The sequence below is a fragment of the Sardina pilchardus genome, chromosome 13 (assembly GCF_963854185.1).
Source record: "Sardina pilchardus chromosome 13, fSarPil1.1, whole genome shotgun sequence".
Classification (NCBI taxonomy): Eukaryota; Metazoa; Chordata; class Actinopteri; order Clupeiformes; family Clupeidae; genus Sardina; species Sardina pilchardus.
This window is the reverse complement of record NC_085006.1, coordinates 14,346,537-14,372,804: the sequence shown is the minus strand read 5'-3', so window position 1 is coordinate 14,372,804 and position 26,268 is coordinate 14,346,537. Positions and strand designations below refer to the sequence as shown.

Here is a 26,268-nt window from a genome sequence, read left to right as displayed (position 1 = left end):
TTGATTCAAAACACATCTCTGCGTTGTGATTGGTTTAGTTGCCATCTGCCAGATTCAGGGCAGTGTTTACAAAATGTACAGTGGTCCGAGGCCAGACCCAAATGCAGGCAAAACATTTTGCCGTCCAGCAGTTGGCGCTGGTTTTCCAGGCTAGAAATTGATGGCAAGAATCAACAAAACTCACATTTGGTCCCAGATGTGTGAACACTTTTCACTCTGTACTCAAAAGTATACACACAGAGACACATAAAACACAAGTAGGCATGCAGACACACACACACACACACACACACACACACACACACACACACACACACCATTATCCCCACCACACACACTCACAGCGAAAACTCACAGACAGAGAAGCACTCATACACAAAAACAAGTGCACACATGCACACATTCATTTACATACCTAAAAGCTGCAGTAGGGGATGGAGTAGACGATGGAAACAAAAGCGTGATTTATATAATGTGCTAGCCTGGCTAGCGCCTACCACTTCTCAAATGACGTTCATTTTCTCGTATTTGAAAAAAATGCCCAGATCCGTTCATTGGGCGCCACGGATGTCTATCAAATGTGCATAGCTCATCAAACACGGTCTCACACCCAACTCGCCGAAGGAGGACGCATGCCAAGCCCCCAGGGCCCTGGTGTCAATATCGGAAGCCGAATTAGGTTCCCCCACACATTCATATGCAACGCGAAGGGCTGCCATTGACATCAGTGTAAATCCTTTGGCGTCGAATGTAGACGCAAGAAGGCAACGGAAACTTCTCGGATGTTCTGTGATTGGTTACCAACATCAGGCGAAAATTTGGGTGTTAGTGTCCAGACTGCCTTAGCAGCGTGAATGAAATCACCGCGCAAGGCAGGATGGGAACACCCAGGCTAATAATGTGCAGGACTGAGCGGTGGTCATATTGTGTACCGCGTTGCGGTACGTCTAGTTTAATGCCCTCTACTGATGTTTCTGCACAGACAGCTAAAATGCACTTGTCCATCCCAGTAATCCTCTCCTGATTCCAGCATTTTGCATGATAATTACCGCAGAATGTGAACCATAAACTCAGCTTGAAACCAAAGGGCCCCATTTATTGAAGATATGCTGGTCTGTCACTGGTGGAGATTAGCATGAGTCAAGCACATCGTTCTTACCTGAGACTCTTTTCCTTGGATCAGAAACAGGAGGATTCCCAGGTGGAGTCCCTCTCTATCATGGGTGGAAAATAATTCACAAACAGCAGACTTCAGTTACTGCTGCTATTTAATCAGTAATCTTACCTCTCTCTGCCTGCTTTAATAGAAAATGCCCAGTGTGAGATCATCAACAAGTGATCTACGCTAAATAGATGCTCTACACAATGTATAGAGTGTATAGATGTATAGATCTCAAAGAGATCATGCAATAATCACACAAAAAAAATCCCTATGACTTGGAACTTGTCTGTAACTCGTCATGCCTCTCTCCCTCCCTGCATGTCAACCAAGGCATGTGACACTTTTCAAGAGAAGTGAGACTATTGGTACAATTTTAACATAGCCTGCGTGCGCAATAACTTCTTTAGGAGGGCAGAAGAGTATAGGCTATGACGCTATTTCAGATAATAGGCCTATATGACTTGTACAGTACAAAGGGAACATCATGTATGTGCATAGGTTCAAGTTCAAGTTTATTGTCATGTAAAAAGCATGTATAAGTAATGAAATTCCTTGTGCTCAAGTGTCCATTCAACTACAGAAATAAATTAAAAAGAAAATAAATGAATAGATACTATACAGAAAGAGGGGTTGTGGAGCACCAAGGGACACCCAAGAGCAACAGGGGCAAGGAAAAACTCCCTTCTTCAGGAAGAAACTTTGGGCAGATCCACGGCTCAAGGGGCCAACCCAACTGCCTGGGGTCGTGCTAGTAGAGGGAGCATGTAAGTGTGTGTGTGTGTGTGTGCGCGCGCAAGGGAATCCTAAGTGCAGGCATGTGTGATGTCTTGGGTGGAATGGTGGTGGGTAAAAAAAAGAGGGGGGGGGGGGGGCGTTTTTATCATAGAGTAACATCAAGGAATTATGGTTTAGTCACCAATTTCTGTAGATACTAAAATAATGGCATAAATATTTTTTTTCAGGTTTTTCAGAAAACACAAAAAAGTTAACCAAAAATGTAATGATGATGATTGAGGCAGAAAAAAACAACTTAATTGTATATAGACCCTAACATTAAATTAACATTATTTTAGGTAGGTGACGTTTTAAACTAGCCTACCAAGTTCCATCTCGAACACTTGAGCCACCTTAGTCTTGAAGTAGGCTAGATGTAGAAGTGACACGGAGAGAGAGAGTGTGTGTGAGAGAGATATGAAGCCTCGCGAGACTGGAGAGAACTGCAAGACAGAGTCGGAGGGAAAAGTAAGAAAAAAAAGCATCTGACAAAATATCAAGCATCAAAAATGTCTGGACGGTCTGTGCGAGCCGAGACGCGGAGTCGCGCAAAAGATGACATTAAAAAGGTGATGGCGGCTATCGAGAGAGTCCGGAGATGGTAAGAGTGAAATAATAGAATGCAATTATTTAGGTTTCTTTTTTTTTAGGAAGGAGACACCCGCTATGTTACAAAACAAACTTCAGAGCCCAAGGCGGGAGTTGAATGACAAGTGATAGACACAGGAGACAGCCAATGGCTTATCGTCCAGGGCAACATTTCGTCAGAGGGAGGGATAAATGTTGAGGGAGGCCTAATCGGTTATGTAACCGCTGGGAGGAAATAAACATAGCTAGCCCTCTGACGTCTGTCATTTTCTTTTTGATAAAAAAAAAAACACTGTAAGCTCATTTGCATGGAAAGACTTGTTTAGTTTATTCCCTGTAGCATTATATTTGTGTACTATGTAGCCTATTCTTGATAAGACTTGTTTTGTCACCTTGGCTGTTTGATGGAACTTTTAGTTTGGCTGTCAGTAAATGGTGACAGGAAACAACGATGTCTGTAATCTACAGTCACATCACATTGCATGTCTATTTTGTTGGGCAGAGTGACTGCCAAATCAGCAAGGATACAAATTGTTACAATATGTGTAGTCTCTCCTCATTACCTAAGCAGAAGCCTAGGAAGTCACTGACAGAAGGTGAAATGCTTTTTACCTAGGAGTCTACCAGAATTAAGCAAAGCATAGCAGCTAGCCTTAAAGACTAAAGGTGTAATTTGTTAACAGATATGAATACTGAATAAGGCGTGTGCATGCCTTTTCACAACTTCTTCGTGGTCTTGCATCAGTCTGTTCATTCATATGCTTTGATGTTTCCCCAAAAAGCACAGCAGATCAGGGAGGCATAGAGTGTCTTGCTGTTTGCTGTGACTGTTTAAAAAAAAAAAAAAAAATGTTTCTGCAGGGAGAAGAAATGGGTGACTGTTGGAGACACATCATTGAGAATATTTAAATGGGTCCCTGTATCTGAGACCAAGCAGGTAACATGGCTCAGTACATTTCTTGTGTCTGTTGTACATTTGTATGTCTTTGACAATTTCATTGGCAGGATAAACCCCCTTGAGATTAGTCATATCCTTTTTAAGGGTGTTGAATGTGCATCACATTCGTGTAATGTGTGTAACCTGCTGTTATTGTTGGACTATGGTATAGAAACCACAACTTAAATGATGTGGAATGGACTCGACTGGTCATGTGTGACATTAAACATAACTATCAGTTTGAATTAGTCTGTGTCGTTTTACCACTCTCTCTGCATCCATCCCAGATATTCAAGAGTAAAAGCCGGAGTGGAGCAGTGAAAGAATTAAAAGGGTTCCCAACAGATGTCGTTCTGGAAAACGCACGCTCTGTCCTTCTCGACTTCCAAGGTGATTAACTTTTCTCTGATCTGTTAATAAAAAAAAGAACAAGATTGTTCTACTGATAATCCGGGCCTGTATACAAATTGTTTGACTCTCTCTCTCTCTCTCTCTCTCTCTCTCTCTCTCTTTCTTCTCCTCTATCGTTCATTGTACAGATGACAACAGCAACCAGAGTTTCTTGTCAGATGCTTACCAGCCCAGTGCCAAAGTGGACAGCAGCACAAACTCCAGCCCCCAACATGCCAGTGGTGCAGTGAGCCCTTCCTCACAGCCCTCTTTCTTCCGCACAGAGGACTCACAACCCCCCACACTTGGACAGGAGACTATGGAGGGTAGAGCGCTTCTGTTGGCTTCAAAAACCGGACCTCACAGTACATTTGAATAAGCAATACTGTTGAAACGATTAAATGATCTCTACAGGAGATATCTTCTTTTAAGGTCTGCCCCTTGTGTGACGTTGTCCAAATTCAATTTCTGACCACTAGATGTCAGCCTATAACTTACTGCCACTCCTTCATCTGACATCTCCATGGACATGAACTTCACATTAGTTACATTGACATGACGTTCGTATTACACTTCATGTGCAAGAATATCAGACCTGAATTTAAACTAAATTGTCTTTCTAGAATTTTACATACATTATCACTCATGCATTTGTTTTACTGACAACATAACAACTATTAGTACTACAATAAAAAATATTAGTAATTTATGCTACACTTTTTTAATTTCAAATTGAAATATGGTTGCCTCTTCCTGTTCCAGAGCCAGCACTACCAAGTTCTGAGGTGACTGACGAACCTCCAACTCTGATCAAAGAAGACCTGCAGCCACTTTCCAACTTAGTGAGAGTCTTTGTCTTGTTTCCAGAGGAGAGTCACATTTAAACCAAGCTAAAAAGCTGTGTATAATCCAAAACATAAACAGGTGTCAGTACTAATAGTTGCATCAGAATAGGTAGTATACAAGTATTTTTATATTACATTTATATTATAATATATCATATAGATAATTTACATATGATATATATATACAGTGAGGAGAACATGTATTTGATACCATGCTAAAGTTGACTAAAAAGAGGAATATAAAATCATCATTTGACAATTGATCTTAATGTCTTAATTCAAAAATTGAGTAAAAATAAAACCGCTAACTACCCCAATTTTCTTTGTGAATGAAGAATGTTTCGTAAATAAATAAATGTTCTTCCTAAATGCTAGGGGGAAGGAAGTATTTGACCCCCAATGTAACCCTATGGGAATTTAACACATAGGGTTAACATTGGGGCAGGCAGATTTTTATTTTTTAAGGCCAGCTATTTCATGGATTCAGGTTATTATGCATCCTGATAAAGTTCCCTTGGCCGTTGGAATTAAAATAGCCCCACGTCATTACATACCTTTCACCATAGCGAGAGATTGGCATGGTGCTTTTTGCAGTAGGCCTATTAGCCTGTTTGATGCTCATTGAGCTCAATGCGTAGGCTAATAGGCCTACTGGAAAAAGCACCATGCCAATCTCTAGCTATGGTCAAGGGTATGTGATGATGTGGGGCTATTTTAATTCCAAAGGCCAAGGGAAATTTATCGGGATGCATAATATCCTAGATCCATGAAATAGCTGGTCTTTAAAAATAAAAATCTGCCTGCCCCTATGTTAACCCTATGTGTTAAATTCCCATAGGGTTACATAGGGGGTCAAATACTTCCTTCCCCTAGCATTTAAGGAAAACATTTATCTATTTACGATACATTCTTCAATCACAAAGAAAATTGGTGTCCTTGGCGGTTTGATTTTTACTCATTTTTTAAATTAAGGCATTAAGATCAATTGTCAAATGATGATTTTATATTCCTGTTTTAGCATGGTATCAAATACATGTGCTCCTCACTGTATATATATATATATATATATATATATATATATATACTGTATATATACACACAGCATGTCCTTAGTACAAATGACCATGGGCCATAGCCATTCTATGTATTCCTGTGTTGTGTCTTTGCAGGAGGAGGAGGAGGAGGAGGAGGCGCCTGGTGTTCCACCACCGAAGAGAACATCCACAGAGCAAAACTCTGTGCTGAGCTAGCCCAGGATTCTTTGCAGTCAGATGGCCACTTCTGCACTCCATCCAACACACACACACACACACACACACACACACACACACACACACTCACTCACACACACACACGTCAAAATGATCTGCCTCTTCATTTTCTGCTGTTTGTGGTGGAGAATGATGTTTGACGCAGCAGCTATACACAACTGGCTTTTGCTTTTTGCTTTTTTATATCATGCCCCATGGAAAACAAGTGCATGACAGTCTCTTGCTATAAATAGCAGCACCTCATCACAGGTGTCTGACATAAGTGTTCAGAGGTCAAGAACAGCACAAATAACAATTGTCAGTCATGTTTTGTCACCATACCAAAATTAACTCTGCTAAAAGTTTGAAATTGAAAGTTTGTATATGTATAGAAATACTCAAACTAATGAGGAGAGCAAAGTAATACTCATGTTGAGTGGCTTGCAATTATGGCTTGGTAAACATTATTTAATCTCTGCGAAAGGTCCTTGTACATTGTCCTGCATTTCACTATATTCATTGCCTAATGATTCATTATCGCGCATATGCAGTATATCTTTTGGTTTTCTTCCTGTATGCACTAGCCTATACTTGTGAACTTGAAGGAACGCATGCAGTAGTCATCATTCCGCTATTGCACTCCTGATATGCAGCTGCATTCATGCAAAATATTTCCACCATTATCCATGTTTTATATACATTTTTTGCTAAAAAAAAAATATTTCAATTTTCACATTCACATCCACATCTGGAGAGAGTCATGACAAGCCAAGAATTGTATCATATGTTTCTGTCAATAAATGCAAATACTGTATATAAAGTTCTTTTTTTTTTCTTACTTTTGATCCGGTGTACATGTACATGTACATGAGTAAAACAAAATCTTAAGTCCATATTTATAATATATATATATATATATATATATATATATATATATATACAGTATACTGTATATATATAATATAATATAATATAATATGTATGCTATAAGATGCATATATGTTTTGATTAGTTCAAATACAGATACAGTATGCCTAGCATCACTGACATACAGTATTACGCCAACAGGAGGATTTTTGGCTGTCAAAGGCAAAATCAACTCTAGAGACAATGAAACGTGATTATCTTTACAAGACTTAAGGCCAACGCCCACTGTCGGCATTTGACGAGCATTAAGTGACGTAAAAGTTTAGAATTGTTCTATCTCTTGAGTGTCAAATCCATAGACGCAAATGTCGCTACCAGTGGGTGTTGGACTTAAGTCTTGTAAAGATAATCACTTTTCATTGTCTCTAAAGTTGATTTTGCAGTCATTACATTCTGCTCATCTAAATAAGAAATCTGTTCTAATTATGCTCAAGTGAAACTGAAATCATGTTTTCTTCTCTGCTGGACTTTGTATGATGATGATGACAATGACTTGCAATGCTGTAGATTGCTGTGTGTGGAGTTTCATTACGGTGCTTTCACTGTGTAGTCATTTCTTTGACATTTTAGCCTCTTTTGCGATAGTCTAAATGTAAATCCCTTTCTTCAATGAAGATTTTCCTGCTTGCTCTTTCAGAGACATCCAGATCCTGTGTTGAATTTCACTTTGAGAAAAAATGTCTGCTAAATGAAGAAATGGAAGGCAATGCAATTTGGTGACATATAAAATAGACAGATTCAGATTTGTTTTCGATAATAGGACCAATAAACCCACAGAAAACATATAGTTGAGTGATCTGACGGGAAATGTCTGAATAAGTTCACTCTCTATTACCTGACCTTTAACCCTTCTTTCAAACGAACGCTGTTTTCTTTATTAGAGGCGTGGATCTGTCTCTTGGGGGTGGTTTAAGTATGTCAATGGACACTAAGAAAGACCAATAGGCTGTTAGCGCTGTGGGTGAATGTTTTATTTATCCAATGAAATATTAGTGAGGGCGGGTTTAATCCATGCGACGCTGCTTGCTGCCGGGGTAACGGAGTTTTGGGGTTGTACGGAATGTTGCCGGCGGAGTAGGAACTCCCGCCATTTTTCAATCAGGTATTAACGCTCTTGTTTATTTTGTATTTATTGACATTATAAACCATAACTATCGCAAAAACTATTTGATCACCGGACATTGTTGAAGAACTGACAGAAGCGTCTGTCTGGGAAGAGGCCGAGCCTGCGTAGACTAGAGAAGAAAGCGCGCCAGACCCCCTGACGGGCGCCTCTGCTGTCCCCGCGAATTGGACAATTTAGTAAGGCTTGCTTTTCCTACCCGGCGTATGAGCGAAGTTTCCGCAGAACAGCGGAACAGTTGAAGACTGGAACCAATCCGTACACGACACCTTGAAACTACATGGACATAATAGAACTATGACACAAGCGCAAATCCTCTATACTAGAAGAACAAGAAGGAGATGTAACTGTTAGCCGTGTTATTGTTTTGCTTCAGAGATCAAGCGAGCTAGCATGCTAGCCTAGCTGGGTGCTAGTCACACAGTGAATGCTCGGGAAACGTGGGAAGCGATTTGTGATAACGTGGGATTCTGGAATACATGCAAAGTTTGTGTGTCGTATTTCTGAGGAGTTTTGTGCACGAAGGAGGTTTATTTATTGAGCTGCCACCGCTGTCGTCCCTTACCCACGATGGCACCGTTGTTGGGCCGGAAACCATACCCACTGGTTAAGCCGCTTGCGGAGCCGCCGGGCCCAGGAGAAAACGTCTACATCATCGAGCACACTAAGGAGGCCTTCAGGAACAAAGAGTATCCTTTCTGTCTGAACCAGACTACGACCCAGCAACCAGTATCACCCCCGTGGCACGTTAAAAAACACCTTTCTTCACTAGAGACTCATTTGAAGCTTAAATCCGTTTAGTAGTGCCTACCGGGACGAAATGGCAATTTTTGTGGTTGTTTTTCCTGATTAGCATTGCTATACAGTTAGCAAGCTAGGTTTGGCTCAGCCCGTTGTGTAGCTAGTCGGCTAACATTGGGTCAAGTGTATCACGCCAGGGGTTATTTGTTTCACCCTCACGTGGATGCTGAGTTGAACACTCTAATGCGCATTAGCCTTTTACACTTCATTAAACGACGCTGACATGCTTTGTAATTACACTATTGTTGAGTGTGTTTATCTACACATTAGCCATGCAATCGGCTATGCAGCTAACTGTTATAAAAGCGTCACATTGTGAAGCCATGACACATAGCTTACTAGCTCAGTTGTTTGCTAGTGTAACGTTAGCTGACATCACACATTTCCACCATCGAGCCTTGTGTAAGACTTGCACTGACTCAAGCTTAATCGTTAGCACACTGTGTTTCTCGGCAATTGACAACATGCTACATTCCCCTCTCATACTTGGCAGATGCTAGGTTTTACGTTGAAATGTTTCAGCATGCGGGTGCCCTGCTAACATTACCTCACCGGCTACATCCTGAAAGCGCCATCAGTAACGTGCCGGTACAGGAGTTTTGCCTCCTAAACCCCACCTGGCCAAATTCGTCGATTATGTGAACGGCGAGGGAGGAAGGGTTGGAAGATGAGGGGTAACGATAAAAGATTAACTTGAGCTATACTTCACGAAGTTTGTGCTGACTTTGGACGTGATTCGAGCATCTGATGTTCTAGCCGTAGAGAGGTCGGTGTGCCACGTGAGTTTATCACTATTGCAATGGACACCACGGGGGCTAATGTGCACTTTATGGCCTCATCTTTGACTGGTACTCAAGTTCAATGTATCGACAAGAGCTTTAATTGTATACTTTATTGATGCAATGTTCGGAGAGCATTTTCTCCAGTTTTATAGCACTGTTCATTCTTATTGAATATGTATAATAAATATATGTATATATGCACATCAGGGACTGGGAGTCCCGAACTGGCCCTTTAATTACTGAGCCTGCTGCTCCGTTACACTTTTACATCAATTATGAATGAGCGCGTCTTTTCGCTCCCCTCCCGCCAGCTCGCCTGCTGTCTTTGTCTGTACCTCGCAGGACCACACAGCGGCGCTAAGAAGAGCTGGCTATAATGTGTTTACCAGAAAGAGTTTGACAGAGAAGAGATGGCTGAGGATGTCAGTGTTAGGAGGGAAAGACAGCTGTTATGTGACTGTTCCGCACAGCAGATCTCTTTTAGTGCTGCTTTTCAGATGACCAGGATGAAATCACAGCACATCCCAAGTCTCCAGACAGCTGCATACAAAAAGACAAGTTGTCTTATTTGTAGAATCAGTGCTAGACATAATTGAATGTGTGATCATAATGATAAAGTGATTGTGTGTTTTGGAGAACACATCTATTGTTATGTGTATGACAAAAATGTGTTGGAAGTGGAAACCGTAGAAAGTAGTTTGCTCTGTGCCGTTCCTCGGTGCTGACGTCAACCCTGTGGCAGAGTTTCTACTGCTTGAGAGTGTGTGTGTATGTGTGTGTGTTTTGTGGAAGGTATCCTTGACAGCCACCTTTCTCAGAGAGTATGAGGCCCGCCTGCAGAAGTATGGCGAGCGCATCTGGACATGCAAGAGCACAGGCAGCAACCAGCTCACACACAAGGAGGCCTGGGAGGAAGAGCAAGAAGTGACAGAGCTGTGAGTACACAAGAGAGGAGGAAAGAAAGAGAGTGGAATAAATAAAGATATAGAAATGCAAGAGTGAGAGAATAGGTGAAGTGAAGTCATGCTGATAGACATTCACACCCCTCTGATTCATAGCTGTCTTTCAGTTCCTCTGCCTCGCTTCGTTATTCTCTCTCTGTTCGTTCTTTCTTTCATTCTCTCGCTATCTTTCTCTTTCCTCTTCCTGTCTGTCCCTCTGTCTTCCTTTGAGTCTTCTGTGTCTTGTACTTGGAGGGCTGTCATCAGGGAAAGTGGGCCTCTGCATATCATTGTACATTTTTCTGTTTGATGTGTAAAGACTTTACTGTGCTGTGCAGCAGTGGTGGTCTGTCAGGAGAGACCGGGGAAATTCAGCTGCTGGCTCCCGTTTCTCCTCTGTTCTCCCATGTCACATGACCTTGTTTTCTGTGCTCTCATTGGCCGGATCACAGTGTCCTTCCCCTTCAATCTAATTACAGGGTGTACCGATTGAGTCAGAGGCAGAGAGGAATCCGTTGGAGACGGAATGAAGTGTTTCGCTCTAATTTTACCCGAGGAATTTTGATAGGAGTTTGATAAACAAAAACAGCAAAAACCATCAGTGAGAGTGTAAACAACACAAACATCATAAACATCCCTGTGTGTAAACCATTGCCACCCCCTGGCAGTGGGTAGGCTCTCGAAAGGGCACCCTTGTTATGCAAGCCTGGCGTGCGTGCCTCTCGCTCCCTTGTCCTTCCCTCTTACCTCTCTTTCCCTCTTTACCTCTGGTTCACACACTGCCCCCCCCCCCCAAACAATTTCTCTCTCATTCTCTCTCTCACTCTCTTCCTGTCTCTCTTCTATCATTCCCTCCTAGTTCCTATTTTTCTAATTTTTGTCTTTATTTATCTATATGATGTATGATGTACATCTTCCTCCCTCCCTCCCTCTCGCTTTCTCCGTGTCATGCCCTGTCATGTCCCTGCTCCGAATCTGGTGACAGAGGGCACGAGTGCAGTAGTGAAGGTTATCCAGTGCTGTCAGGAGCACGGGCGGGATCAGCCGTCTTATTTAAAGGCTGCTATTTTTACTGGAGGAGAGCGGAGAGTTTGCACGGGGCACAGCGCTCTCTTCTGGCCTATCCGAGGAACTGCAGACCTGTTTTGAGAGATGGCTGGTCTCGTGCTCTCCGAAGCTTGTTGAGGAGGGCTACCACTAGAGGTTGTTGTCAGACTAAGAGCAGCATCAGCACAGCTGAAGCTCATTGGCGATGGTTTACTTGAGAAGGAAGAGCAGGGCTTAAAGTTCCCAGGTACAGTACCTGAATTCAGGCCAGACCATTTAAGATTTGAATATATACACATATTGATACCATCTCATAATGGAACTGATAAATGTGTAACACATTTGAGACTATCTGTTAACTTTAAGCCTTGTTATAGAAAATGTTTGCTTTATGTTTATACTTCCCCAGTGCATTTGGAAAAAGTTTCAAAGTGTGTTTGTGTGTGTGTGTGTGTGTATGTGTGTTTAGGCTTCAAGAGGAGTACCAGACCTGGTTTGAGAAGCCAGTGCTGGAGATCGTGCACCATAACACAGTGTCTCTGGACAAGCTGGTAGACCTGGTCTGGGTGGAGATCCTCACCAAGTATGCAGTGGGCGAGGAGTGTGACTTCCTGGTGAGCTCCTGACCATTGTGTCCGGTCACAATCAGTCACCAAGGGACTTGACTTTAGCTATTGTGTGACGCCTGTAACGACCTGTCCTAACTGCACGTGACATGAACTAGTGTTCCTCTGCCATAGTGAACAGGAAAAATGATTCAGTAGAACGGCATTTTCAACGGATTCAGTGTGGGCAGAGAGCGTTCACCTGGGCTTCATCAGACACTGGCGTGCAGTTCGGACAAGCTGTCAGACATTCCAAATGCCTCTATCTCTGTGAACGTCCCTGGATACCTGTGAATAGTTTTCAGTAGATTCTGTATGCTGGCTCAAATAATCATGTTGTCTAAAGTGAAACCCAGCAGTAGGTTGTAGCTATTCACCGCCTGTGATCTCACAGCTGCACTCAACAATATCCATCTTTCCTCCATGCTCCTTTTCTCTTCCCTTCTCTGTCCCATCTGGAACCCTCCCGTTCCCTCTCCCCTTCTCCCTCCCTCTTTTCATCTCTCCCCATCCTCTTCCCTCATTCTCTCCTCTTCTCCTCCCTCTCCCCATTCTCTCCTCCTCTCTGTCTCTGGTGTAATGGCGCCCCCTGCAGGTGGGCAAGGACAAGAGCTTCCGGGTGAACGTGGTGAAGGTCCACCCGCTGGACACGCCGCCGGAGGAGGCCGGCGAGAAGAAGCTAGAGGGGGCCTGCGACTCGCCCTCCAGCGACAAGGAGAACGCCAGCCAGGAGAACCAGAAGAAGGAGCTGGCCAAGGAAGAGGAGGGCGGCCGAAGAGAAAGCCTCTGTGAGTTTAGTACACACACACACACAAACACATACTGTCTTTGTGTGTGTTTTGAGAGAGGGAGTCAGACGGAGAGTGTGTTAGTAAGTCAATTAGTTAGTTGGCACAAACAACCGCAGTTTGCTTTGACAGAATTTGGCTATTCCCTTGGATGTTGCCATTGCGAATGCGACCACGTGAGCTCACTCTTACCCTCCCCAGTGTTATGCCCTTCATTGTTGATTCAGTGTCGGAACAATAGGAAGCAGTGTGTTATGATTATATTTTGCTTAGACAGTGGAAAAAGCTAAAATACATTAAAACACGATGGTAGAGTCCTGACCATTTAACCAATAATTCCTCTGTAGAACATGGATGGTCAGAAGTGGTGTGTTTATGTGTATTATTGGATGAATTGAAATTGATTGTTATTAAGTGAACGCTCCATTCGGTGTTGCCACAGGTGATCGCGCAAGGCGGTCGCCAAGGAAACTGCCCACCAGTATGAAAGAGGAGAGGAAGAAGTGGGTGATGCCCAAGTTCCTGCCACACAAGTATGACATCAAACTGGTCAACGAGGACAAGGTGAGACTTTCTCTTTGTTTGTTGTGGTAGCTCAAGTAGAACAAATCACACACAATACTCTTTACTTAGGACTCATGGTTTTGTCTTTGGGCATGTCATGATTTTTTACACCAGTGTCATGTTTGCCTGTAGATCATCAGTGACGTTCCTGTGGACAGCCTCTTCCGCTCCGAGCGTCCGCCCAACAAGGAGATCATGCGCTACTACATCCGGCACAACTCCCTGCGCCTGGGCACGGGAGACAGCGCCCCCTGGGTGGTGGAGGATGAACTGGTGAAGAAGTTCAACCTGCCCAGCAAGTTCAGCGACTTCCTGCTCGACCCACACAAGGTGCAGTACCAGAGAGAGAGTGTGTGTAAAGGCGTAAAGGGCAGATGGATTATCAGTCTTTATACAACATTTGGGTCCGGTCAAACTCTATTAATATCTGATTGCAGAGGCTGACATCCCGGTCCCAGAAAGTAAAAGTCCTGCCATATATTCTTTCTACCTGTGCACTTAACACCCTAATGGGCAGATAGTTTATACAACATTAAGGTCCGATCGAACTATTTATTATATTCTGTGAGTGCACAAAAGAGGGTTGTCCTGGGATATCACTAATCACAGCAGCCTTAACCTTTTATGGATGATCATTTTGCATTTGATAAACTATGCTCCTAATCTGTTTATCTGATTAAACTTGCTAAATTGAATGAGTGTGTGTTTGTGTATTTCTAGTTTCTGGCGGAGAACCCCTCGACTAAACGCAAGAGTCTGAGCTCTCCAGAGGGCAAACCCAGCAAGAAGCTCAAGACCTCGGAGCCAGGGGCCGAGGGCGACGGGACCAATGAGAAGGGAGAGAAGAAGAAGAAGAAGAAAAAGAAGGACTCTCTCCCCATGCCGCTCAGTCCTACAATTTGGGGTCACATGCAGGTGTGTCTCGTCTGGGTTCAAAGGGCAGAGGTCACAGCTCACAAGGCTATTGTTGTTTTTGGACCTTTTGTGTGTAATATGGTACAGGTTGTATGAATGAGCGTTTCGTATTTCAGTGTTTCGTTTACAGTGTAAGGGTTAAATTATCTTTCCTCTTTGTTGCCTCTCTACAGAAGAAGGTGAATGGGTCTCCACTAAAGATGAAGAATTCAGGGACGCCCAAAGCCGACGGCGGCGTCCTGGCTACACCCAAATCCGCCAAGAAAGCCGGCGAGAAGAAATCGGCCGACGGCAAGAAGAGCCGCAAGAGCGGCGCGAAGGCCTCCAAGAAGGACGACAAGTCGGCCGGCGGCAAGAAGCCCAAGATGAAGCAGATGACGCTGCTGCAGCTGGCCAAGAGCCAGGCGTCCAAAGCCGCCGGCAGCCCCAAGAAACGCGCCCGCAGCTCGGTCGGCGGCGCCACGGCCAAGCTCGGCAAGCCGCTGCCGCCGGTGGCGCTGCACCTGGTGCGCTACTACAACCAGAACAAGGAGCGCGAGGACCGCAAGAACGCCATCTCGTCGCTGGTGTCCAAGGCGGCCAAGGTGCTGTCGGCCGAGGAGCGCGGGCGGCTGCAGCCCGAGGAGCTGCGGACGCAGGTGCAGAAGCGCTGGGAGCTGATGGAGCAGAAGCGGCGCTGGGCGGCCATGAGCGACGAGGAGCGGCAGGCCGAGCTGCGGCGGCGGCGCGAGGAGCTCAAGGAGAAGATGCGCGAGCGCGCCAAGGAGCGCCGCGAGAAGGAGATGCTGGCGCGCCGCGAGCAGCAGCGGCGCTTCGAGGACCAGGAGCTCGGCGGCAAGGCGCTGCCGGCGTTCCGGCCCGTGGAGACGCCCGAGGGGCTGCCCAACGAGCTGTTCGGCGACGTGGCCATGGTGGCCGACTTCCTGAGCTGCTACGCCGGGCTGCTGATGCCCGACGAGCAGTACCCGGTGACGGCGGCGGCGCTGCTGGAGGCGCTCGGCGGCGAGCGCGCCGGCTTCCTGTACCTGAGCCGCGTGCTGGTGGTGCTGCTGCAGACGCTGCTGCAGGACGAGCTGGCCGAGGGCTACAGCGAGCTGGACATGCCGCTCTCCGAGATCCCGCTCACCATGCACTCGGCGTCCGAGCTGGTGCGCCTCTGCCTGCGGCCCAGCGACCAGGACCAGGAGAGCGCGCGCGGCTCCGACGAGAACAACGACGGAGGCGGCGGTGGAGGAGGCGGAGGAGGAGGCTCGGGCCTGGGCGGCTACGACGAGGTGGTGACGGCCGACCTCCTGGAGCAGCTGGATACGCGCGAGGTCTTCGAGCTGCCGCCGCCCGACAAGCTCCGCCTGCTGGTGGCGCTGTGCCACCGCATCCTCATGACCTACTCGGTGGTGGACCACGTGGACGCCATGCACCAGCGCTCGGCCGAGCTCTGGAAGGAGCGCCTGGCCACGCTCAAGGAGGTCAACGACCGCAAGCGCGCCGAGAAGCAGCGCCGCAAGGAGGAGTTGGAGGCTAAAGGTCAAGGCCAGGGTCAGGGTCAGGCGGCAGTGCCTGGCGCGGCCGGCTGTGTGAAGATGGAGGGAGGAGTAGGAGGAGTAGGAGGAGACTCGCCTCAGGTGAAGGAGAAGCCGGCGGAGAACAAGAAGAGGGAGAGCGGGGCCAAAAAGGAGGCCGTGACCAAGAAGGAGGGCGGGAAGGTCAAGGTGGAGGTCAAGGCGGAGCCCCCCGCGGAGCCGGAGGTCGTGGACATGATCAGCACGGTGAAGAGCCGGAGGCTCATGTCCATCCAGGCCAAGAAGGACAAGGAGGAGCAGGACCGGCTCAACAAAGGTGAGCCAATCGAGTCGAGTCGGGTCGTGTCGTGGAGAACAGAGGCGGACATCCCGGGTTCAGGAAGTAAAAGTCCTGCCAAGTATGTGATCCAACCATTTAGAAAACCAGCTCGTCTTAATTAGCAGCCAGGTAGATAAGATAACTATTGATGTCACCCGTGTTAAGTGCACAGGTAGAAAGAATATACGGCAGGACTTTTACTTTCTGGAACCGGGATGTCCGTCTCTGATGGAGAAGACACATGAGGGGGCTAAGAAGAATATTCAGTTTATAATCTGTAGAATAGACATACTCACAAGTATTTGCTTCTTTATTAGTGTGTGAGTGAATTTAGATTTCCAAACATTCATATATATGGACTTTGTATGCTGTTGACTGATAACCAGAAACTATTCATTTAACTTTAAATGTACTTTCACTTCGCAATATTGTTTTGCCTGTGATTAAAACATTTGCGCAGTACTGTATATGAAACGTATATGTATGTATACATGTATGTATATGTATATATAACTGTAAATGTGTGTGTGTGTGTGTGTGCACGCTGTAGAACGCATGGAGCGGGAGATGGAGGAGGAGCGAATCAGGAAGCAGCGGGCGTCAGCAGAGAGGGCCTTCCACGACGGCATCGCTAAAGCCAAACTCGTCCTGAGGAGAGTACCACTGGGCACTGACCGCAACCACAGCCGGTGAGGAGACACACACACACACACACACACACACTACATATACTTTTCAAACATACTTTTGTGCAGTTCATACACTTTCAACAGCCAGCTCACATGTTACTAGCAAACAACTAACATAGGCACACACACACACACACACACACACACACACAGGGATTCACATTGCGTCACACGCACAAGGATCAAGCACCACTTCAGCACGACGGGCTGATACCCGAGACGGGTTACAATGGATAGAATGTAGCTCATTCATTCAGTTGGTAAATGGTAAAGCTCTGAGTGAGTGGTGTGTTTACTTATTTATGAAGCGGGTGTGGGGTTACACTGGATGTGACTGTGTCAAGGTGTTGTGTATGATCGTATGTGTGTGTACTATAGCACAGAATGAACTTTGTATGTTTCCATTTGTATGACATAAACTTGCACTGCCATCTGTTTATTGAGCGACACACTGAGTAAGCAAGCGTGTGCCTACGTGAATCATTACTTCCTAAAGTGACGTTTGTGTGTGTGTGTGCACTGCAGGTACTGGCTGTTTTCGGATGTAGTGCCGGGCCTATACGTGGAGAAGGGCTGGGTGCACGAGAGCATCGAGTACAACTACACCCTGCCCCCAGTGGAGCAGCCTGCTCCAGAGGAAGAGGAGGAGGATGAAGAGCAGGATGCTGAGGGTGAGTCTCACCTTTGACCTCCTGCCATACAACTCTGTTTTTACTTCAGCCCTAGACCTTAGAGAGATGCGTGACTCAGATCTTGGGTGGTATGATGAATACGGAATCTCATTGGCTGAGCCCTGATCCATCTGATAGGCTTCCATCGGTTGTGTCACCATGGAGCTGTCTTGTCCTTGTAGCACTTAAAGGAATACTAAGCGATTTGTAAAGGACATCGTTTTTCTGCAGTCAGCATACTGTATATCCTCACGGTGCTCAAGCAGTCCACTCTGTGTGTGCACTGAAAAAATGCTGTTTTCAGGTTACAGAGCCAGGGCTGTGTGGGACACCGAGTATGCATGTACTCGCTTAACACTTTTTTTTTTAGTGAAACAGGTGGCGTTTAAATGTCAACAATCTTTCACCGATATCGCTAACTTGTTTTGTGAGCCATATTGTTCGCCAGATTGAAACCAGATGGCGAAGGGTGGATTTCTTCTTTTTCACACTTTCACTCAGCTACCACTCTCTTCCTATTGCTGACTGTTTCATTTTGTTTCTTTCACACAGCCAATGGCGAGAAAGAGGAGGAGGGAAGCGAGAGCGCCTCTACCGAGGGTGTCCAGCAGGTGGCGCCAGCTGCCCCTGAGGCAGTCATTGAGACCACCGTCCCCAAGCTGGGTCAGAACCTCTGGTAAGACCTGTGTGTGTGTGTGTCAAGTCAGAAAGAAGCGTGAGGTGTTCTGAATGGCAAACGCTTGTAAGGACTTGTAATGATTCTCCAAGGCGTTCTGATGGTGATTGTCGCACTTGTTGTGAATGAATAGGTTTGTGTGTGACACCCCGCGGGACTTTGAGGAGCTGATGGAGAATTTACATGCACAAGGAGTGAGGGAGAGCGAGCTGAGGAGCCGACTACAAGACCGGTAAGTTACTCACACACACTCACTCACTCACTCACTCACTCACTCACTCACTCACTCACTCACTCACTCACTCACTCACTCACTCACTCACTCACTCACTCACTCACTCACTCACTCACTCACTCACTCACTCACTCACTCACTCACTCACTCACACACACACACACACTCACATACTTACACTTTCTCTCTCTCTTGCTCACTCACTCATACACACAATCTCACTCAAATGCACACTCACACAGTCACTCTGTCGCTCACACACAGTCACTCTGTCGCTCACACACAGTCACTCTCTCGCTCACACACAGTCACTCTCTCGCTCACACACAGTCACTCACTCGCTCACACACAGTCACTCTCTCGCACTCACACTCACACACACACACACTCCCACACCCTAAAGCCTGTCCTGCCCCCCCGTTTGTCTCAGGTCCCAGGACATCCTTCATTCCATCCACCTGACCCGCAAGGGCAACCCGGGCCTGAAGACCTGCGACGGGCACCAGGAGCTGCTCAAGTACATGCGCAGCGACGTGCTGGAGGTGGCATCACGTCTGCAGAAGGGCGGCCTGGGCTACATGGACGACACGTCCAGTTTTGAGGAGAAAGTGAGTGGCTCTTGTCTCGTCTCCTGGGCGTTCAAAACCTCTCAGTGGAGATTTGTACAAGTTTGTTAATGTTGTTTGAACGTTGGGCTTTGCTGGTTGGAAAGCTGTTAGGAGCTTTACTTCAGAGGGTGGAGCGAGCCATACAATGCCATGGTCAAGAGATTGATCTCAAGAGTGCACATGTACTTATGTTAATTGTTATGAGTAAAAGTGTCTGCTAATTAACTAAATGTTACACTTCTGAGCTCTGTTAAAGCTAAACTGTGTAAATGTTAAGTGTAGGATCGTGTAAATGTTGCAGTGAACAGGATAACCTGTTGTCCTGAACCTGTGTGTGAGTTTATGTTAATGTTTGTGTTTGTGTTTGTTTGTGTGGTAGGTGCGGTCACTGGAGAACCTGAAGGACTTTGGGGAGTGCGTGATCACGCTGCAGGAGAGCGTCATCCAGAAGTTCCTGCAGGGCTTCATGGCCCCCAAGCAGAAGAGGAAGAGGAAGCAGGGGGGCGAGGAGCAGAGCGCCAAGGCCGAGGAGGTGGACGAGGAGAAGAAGATCGCCGAGGAGGCGCGGGTGAGTGCACAACTCTAGGCAGAGAGGAGGACATGACGCAGACGGAATTTAATGCAGAGGGTTGTTTACACCAGGGAATGATGGCTATATAACGATAGCTGAAAGTGACTCTGATGATATTGTTCTTATGTCATTGTGGTTATTCTTTGTGTGGATACTTTTTTTTTTTGCGTTATCGTTATAGTTCTCATCTTTGGTGTGAATCACCTTTTATGATGGTTCTTAGTGGACACTCTCTCCAAAGAAAGAGTCCAAAGCTAGGTGCAACATTGACATGCCAAACAAGACACGTGTTGCTCTACCTTGTCTTGGATTTATCTTTTACTGGAAGTGGCAATAATCCCCAACTTAAAATAGTGTGATGGTGAGCACATTGGAGAACAGAGAAGATGACGGGAATGATTTAATGTGCTGCAAGGCCAGACAAGACTCTTGTGTTGCCCTGTCTTGACTAGGAAAGTTTTCTTCTTTTTAGTATAAGAAATGGCATGAAACTGGATGTTTGTAGCATGTGACGAACCATCTGGAAGGACAGCCATCTTATGAAAGTTGCAGTCTGCAATTTCAATCCATTGCACTTTTGCTACCTTTCACTGGAATCACTGTTGCTACCTTTTTAAAAAGCTTGGAATTGTAAGGTTTTGTAGTTCTGAGGAATTCAAAGCTTTTGAATTCCACTGAATGAGTTACACATCTCTTAAGTCCAAAAATGCATCCAACTTAAACATCTTACATGATGTTGATAAGTTGTCATAGAATGGCTATGGCAACTCTATTTTGGCAATAATGTCAGATAGAAACTTATAATTCCAAGGGAACCATATGACATTGACTTAAGCATGTAATTCATGCTGGGCTGTGAGAAATAAGTGCTGGCTGTAACGTGGGCCTCCCTCCTGTAGGTGGCGACGGCTGTGGAGAAGTGGAAGGTGGCGATCCGCGAGGCGCAGACATTTTCCCGCATGCACGTGCTGCTAGGAATGCTGGACGCCTGCATTAAATGGGACATGTCCGCGGAGAACGCTCGCTGCAAAGTCTGCCGCAAGAAAGGTGTGTGTGTGTGTGTGTGTGATGGGGGTGGGGGGTCATTTTGTGATAAATATTGTAATTCATGTACCGTTCACTTTACATCACTGACCTTTCTCCACTAGGTGATAGTAGTGCTTGGGACACATCTCAGGTATTCGGAAAGGCAGGGTTGGAAGTAGTGGACCTCTCAGTACTCTTGAGTTCATGTGCATCGTGAGCTTAACCAGGCAGTCATGAAGAAGACCACATCACAGACAGTCCCTATCCTGATCAGTGACCCGCAGCCAACCCAACCATAGCCACCATGGTTTTTAAATGGGTTGCAGGCACCACCTCTTGGTGGTTGCGGCCCTACTCCCGGGCTAGCCTGACCCTGTGGAAGGTTCTCTCTCTCTTGGTTCCTTTTCCACCAACAGAGAACCGCCTCCGTTCTGGTTCACACTCTAGGTGTTTGAACCGTGCAGATCGTTTCAACCAAAAAATAAAATCGTTAAAGTTCAGGAACCAGTTCTCTGTTGGTTGAAAAAGCACAAGTTTTGGTCAGGGGAGGGCTCAGGTCGGTGCCCTCTCTGACCGTTGCCCTTTGCCCTTTGCCCTTTGCCCTCTTGGCCTGCAGGGGCGCTGAGGCGGCTGTCTGCGGTGGTGCTCCTGAAGGACGTTGGCCCGCCGGCGGCGGTGGCGTCCGAGTCGACCAGGCTGAGTAATGTCAGGCAGGTGCAGGTGCAGGTGCAGACGACGAAGTGCAGAGATGCAGGTCAGGACGCCACAGAGTAGATCAGACCAGGGGTCATCTATGGAGAGGGCAGCCTTTGTTTATGAGGTTTTAAGTCAAATTAGATGTGTGTGTGTGTGTGTCTTGCTCGCATAATGAGCAAAACTGCCAGTTACCTCAAAACATACAGCATATGAAAACCAGGAATCTCCACTGAAAAAAATCGACTCATCACTATATAGTGCAGAGAAATAGGGAGTTTAAAGAAGAGAGGGAGAGAAGTAAGGGTCTACTGACAGAATCTTTTAGGAAGTACTCCTCATGATACACATGCACTATGTTGTCTGAAATGGGCTTGGCATAGGTCATAGGTATGTGCTTGTGCTTAGAATTGGGTAGTCAATTTGTCTGTTTTTCTCTCTCCCCATTTTTCCTCTCTCTCTCTCTCTCTCTCTCTCTGTATCTCTGTCTGTCTCTCACTCTGTCTCTCTCTGTGTCTCTCTCTACAGAGGATGATAAGCTGATCCTGTGTGACGAGTGCAACAAGGCGTTCCATCTCTTCTGCCTGCGGCCGGCTCTCTACCGCATCCCTGCCGGGGAGTGGCGGTGTCCGGCCTGCCAGCCCGCTGTGGCACGCCGCTGCTCCAGAGGACGGTAAAGACTGCATGCCCACTCCGTTACTTCCTGCACGCACATACACTGACCAGCGCAACCGTGGCTTCCGTGTCCCATCTTGGGCGGTGGACATAGCAGTGCAGGGCCCTGATCTCTACTCTCCCCCACAGAAACTACAACGAAGACAGTGAAGAGGATGAAGACTCTGAGGAAGAGGAGGAAGAAGATTCGGACGAAGATGATGAGGAGGAGGAAGATAATGACTACAAAGCCATGGGACATAGCTGTGAGTTTGTAATGAGGGCATTTTAACACTGAGGCACTCACTCGTGCAGTAGTTGGTCAGAGCATTGGGTTTCTTTCTCGCCACAAAGTCAGTTACTCTACTCGCAAAAAGTTAGAGATATATGGCTTTCGGGTGGAATTGAATGTTTCAGTACAGAAAGAACTGAAACGTTGAACTGTTGGACATATATATTCAAAGGTCTAGAGAAGGTCACATTGAGTTCACCTGTAAAGGTTATAATGGCGTTTTAATGAAATTTCACCCAAAAGCCGAATATCCTGGACTTTTTGTAAGTAGTGTAGTGTAGTCTAACCAGAAGAACTTTCCTGAAGCTGAATTGTGTGTGTTTTGCATGCAGTGCGGCCGCGAAAAAAGGTCAAGCAGTCTTCCTCACGCTCAAAGAGCCAATCAAAATCCTCATCCAAGAAACAGACGACACCCAGCAACAAGTCCAGCTCCAGCAAGTCGAAGGGAACGAGTAGCCCTGCTGACATCGACGAGCTGGTGAGTGTGACAACGTTGACATGCTAGTGTAATACTGCCAGAAACTCTTTGTTATATTGTTATTCGAATACAATGCGCACACTATTCTATACTACTCGATCAGTTCAGAATTTAATACTGTCTGTTAAGTGTTCCATTGCATTTGTAACCTCAGGTTGGATATTTGATGCTTAAAAGAAGCCTTACAAAGTACTGTACCACTAACTGTCTATTAGTGTTATGTGGGGCCAGACTGGATGGGTGATAATTATGGTTATGGTTCTTGGTGCCTTGGACGCCTTTGTCCAGAGCGAACATGATCATTGAAAATGAACAGTTTTAAAGTAGTCATGTAGCCTAGATAAAAACATTAATAATAGTAAGACTACGTACAGAATTTAACAGACTGATAACATTGCTGTAGAAAAAAGTCATAGTAACGATAGCGCAAACAAATACAAACTGTGACTGTGAGGCCTTCCGGGCTGGTTCTGTGCTGGTGCTGGTGTCTGACTGCTGCCGTGTTGACGCAGGTGCGGCAGAGCTCTCGCTCTGGAGGCCCTCGCAGGGTGGTGGTGGAGCTGGAGAAGTGTGAGGAGATCCTTCAGAAGCTCGTCAAGTTCCGCTACAGCTGGCCCTTCAGGTATACATATGAGTGCAGACACACGTTCAGCTGCAACACACACATATGCACACACACACGCACACACACACACACACACACACACACTGAGGCCGAGGTCTACAGCTGGCCCTTCAGGTATACACATGAGTGCAGACACACGTTCAGCTGCAACACACACATACACACATGCACACACACACACACACACACTGAGGCCGAGGTCTACAGCTGGTCTTTAGAAAAATCCCACACTTACAGTTACAGAGAGTGTGCATAACTGCCTCAAGAGTCAGATGCACAGACACACCATCTTTTTTCACACCTCTGTCCTTTTAGAGAACCAGTGTTTGGAGCACACACACACTATCATTACACTTGGGGAGTGTGTATCAGGCTCTTATGGCAGTCTTACTAAAAAAATACATTTTCCCACCTGTCCATTTCGTGAACCAGTGTTTGGTGCCAAATTCAGAATTGAATTGAGAATGACTTGAGTTTGAATTGAATTTGAATTGAGGTCAAAAACAGGATGCAAAATTACAATTCAAATTTGAATTAAAGGAAGTACAATTGAAATTCACTGAAATTCAAAGAATTTAAGGGTAGTGTTTAACAATGAAGTTTCACAAAATATGTCGGATATGATCCCAACAAACACACGGCTTATAACTGAAAACAGTAATCAATTACATTTCCAAAGTAACCTTTCCAAAACTGAATGTATGTGAGATTCAACACGTTCTTCCTGTTATTTGACTGCAATTGTTTTGAATTGTCATGAATTGAATTCCACTTCCTGTCATTCCAATTCCAATTCAACTTCCTGTGGGGTGGGGCCAATTAAATTCCAATTAATGAATTGAATGGAGGCCAATTCTAGAAGTCGGAATGTTGAGCTACATCAGGAACTCACACTCACACTCACACTTCACTCACTGCTCTCCCTTTCTCCCCTCCGCAGAGAGCCAGTGTCCCCTGACGAGGCCGAGGACTACCTGGACGTGATCAGCCAGCCGATGGACTTCAGCAGCATGCAGGACAAGCTGAGCGCAGGCCGCTACCGCACGACCCAGGACTTCCTGGAGGACATGAAGCTGGTCTTCTCCAATTCCGAGGAGTACAACCAGCCCGGCAGCGCCGTGCTCAACTGCACCGTCCGCACCGAGCAGAGCTTCACCGAGCTGCTGCAGAAACACCTGCCAGGCCTCAGCTACCTGCGCCGGCGCACACGCAAGCGCCTCAGCCAGGCCGAGGCCGAGGAGGAGGAGGAAGACGAAGAGGAGGAGGAGGAGGAGAAGAAGGGGAGGGATAAAAGGGGCTTGCAGAACGGGCGAGGCTCCTCGTCTGCTTCCAACGGCCGGCGCGGCAGGAGTCGAAAGAGGGAAGAGGAGGCGAGCGAGAGCGAGGAGGACGAGGAAGACGACGAGGACGGCCGGCGGAAGAGCCGGAGGGGCGCGGGGAGGAAGGACTACCGCGAGCGGGCCGAGGAGGAAGACGATGATGCGGAGGGGGGAAGTGGGGGCGGCCGCAGCAGAACTCGAGCACGCAGGGGCGACGACGAGGACGGCCAGCGACATTCCAAGCGACAAAAACGCTCTTCGTGAAACCCAGGGTGCTCGTTATGATATTGTTGTTTTCTTACGACTTGGGTTTTTTTTTTTTCTTTCTTTTTTTTCTGTGCTATTTGTAAACAACCCCCCACCTCCCAGAAATGTAAAATTTGGACCCCTAAACCCCCTACCCCCACGATAGACCTCCCTATTTGGACCGAATTCTCTCCTACTTGTATGTTGTAGATTTTTTTTGTTCCCAATTCCTTGTATTATTTCCGTGCTTCAGGGAGGTTTTATGTTGATATTTTGACAAAGAAAAACTGATTTATATTTGTAATGGCATTTATTATCAGTGACTTTTTTTCAACTGATGAAGCAAATTTCCTGAGGGAAAAAAAAAAACTAAAAAAAAAACAAACAAAAAAAACAAAACTAAAGAAAATCTAAAATTTGAAAGTGATCTCATTGAGCTCTTCAAAACAGTTTATTTTGTTCTTTCGACTTGTTCCCTTTTAGACCTCACTTTATGCTCTCTCTCTCTCATGGTAAATACCTCCTATAACAAATCCTGCAATTGCCTCATAGCCAATATGTCAGTAATTGGGTCTTCTGTTCTCTGTTTGGTTGCATTATCGTTGTTTTGCTGTTCCATCAATATTGCTGGGTTCTAAAGCTTAAGCTTAGAACCCAGCAGGATTATGACCAACACATCATCTTCAGCACCGACCAGTTCTAGCATCGTAGAGATTCTCCAGAACCACAACAGCGAGAGAACCAAACCGAACTGCACGTCTCAGGTTAGCTGAAGTGGTTCAGACGGATCCTACCCAAATTACCCTAATACCTCCACCCACCTAGTTTGTTGTTATCAGCCATGTCACTAGAGAGCTTTGGAAAATTAAAATGGTCAATCTTGAAGTATGCAACATCAGTCTGCGTTTAAACAGTCTTCAGTGTTTGTTTTGTTTTATTTTCTTTTGTTTTGTTTTTTTGACAATAAAGACACAATGAGTATCTTTTTTTTTTTGCTCGGATTTCCTCCATCTTTCTCCTTCATACATTTACGTTGTCTTCAACAGTAGAGACAAATTCGAGAAAGCAGACTGGGGTCATGAGATTATTATTATTATTATTATTATTATTATTATTGTTATTGTTGTTATTATTTGTCCTTAGTTGCCAGAGCTGCTTTACACCACTCCTGTCTCTCACAGGGCACTACTTTAGTGTGTTACATACG

The 26,268-nt window shown here is 45.9% G+C and overlaps 2 protein-coding genes across 2 annotated transcripts; both read left to right on the top strand.

Moving 5' to 3' along the window:
- The first annotated feature begins 2,367 nt into the window (after positions 1–2,367).
- bcl7bb (BAF chromatin remodeling complex subunit BCL7B b) lies at positions 2,368–6,754 on the top strand. Its single transcript, XM_062553196.1, has 6 exons — positions 2,368–2,537; positions 3,386–3,461; positions 3,749–3,851; positions 4,001–4,177; positions 4,614–4,693; positions 5,866–6,754. Exons 1-6 carry the CDS (start codon positions 2,446–2,448, stop codon positions 5,944–5,946), a joined length of 609 nt encoding a protein of 202 aa, XP_062409180.1. The 5' UTR covers positions 2,368–2,445; the 3' UTR covers positions 5,947–6,754.
- Positions 6,755–7,918: 1,164 nt separating this feature from the next.
- baz1b (bromodomain adjacent to zinc finger domain, 1B) lies at positions 7,919–26,047 on the top strand. Its single transcript, XM_062552132.1, has 20 exons — positions 7,919–8,685; positions 10,398–10,514; positions 12,037–12,181; positions 12,768–12,960; positions 13,403–13,524; positions 13,657–13,854; positions 14,245–14,439; positions 14,613–16,275; positions 16,829–16,967; positions 17,493–17,638; positions 18,191–18,314; positions 18,448–18,546; positions 18,980–19,157; positions 19,537–19,725; positions 20,628–20,775; positions 21,976–22,120; positions 22,252–22,367; positions 22,726–22,871; positions 23,384–23,493; positions 24,437–26,047. The coding sequence occupies exons 1-20, from the start codon at positions 8,567–8,569 to the stop codon at positions 25,077–25,079; spliced, it is 4,935 nt and encodes a 1,644-aa protein (XP_062408116.1). The 5' UTR covers positions 7,919–8,566; the 3' UTR covers positions 25,080–26,047.
- Positions 26,048–26,268: the final 221 nt, after the last annotated feature.

Coding starts and splice junctions, on each gene's coding strand:
- bcl7bb (XM_062553196.1), top strand. CDS start 2,446: ATGTCTGGACGGTCTGTGCGAGCCGAGACGCGGAGTCGCGCAAAAGAT. Junction 3,462..3,748: donor CTGTATCTGAGACCAAGCAG/GTAACATGGCTC, acceptor CATCCATCCCAG/ATATTCAAGAGTAAAAGCCG. Junction 4,178..4,613: donor TGGACAGGAGACTATGGAGG/GTAGAGCGCTTC, acceptor TTCCTGTTCCAG/AGCCAGCACTACCAAGTTCT.
- baz1b (XM_062552132.1), top strand. CDS start 8,567: ATGGCACCGTTGTTGGGCCGGAAACCATACCCACTGGTTAAGCCGCTT. Junction 18,547..18,979: donor AGGAGCCGACTACAAGACCG/GTAAGTTACTCA, acceptor CGTTTGTCTCAG/GTCCCAGGACATCCTTCATT. Junction 22,872..23,383: donor CTGCTGACATCGACGAGCTG/GTGAGTGTGACA, acceptor GTGTTGACGCAG/GTGCGGCAGAGCTCTCGCTC.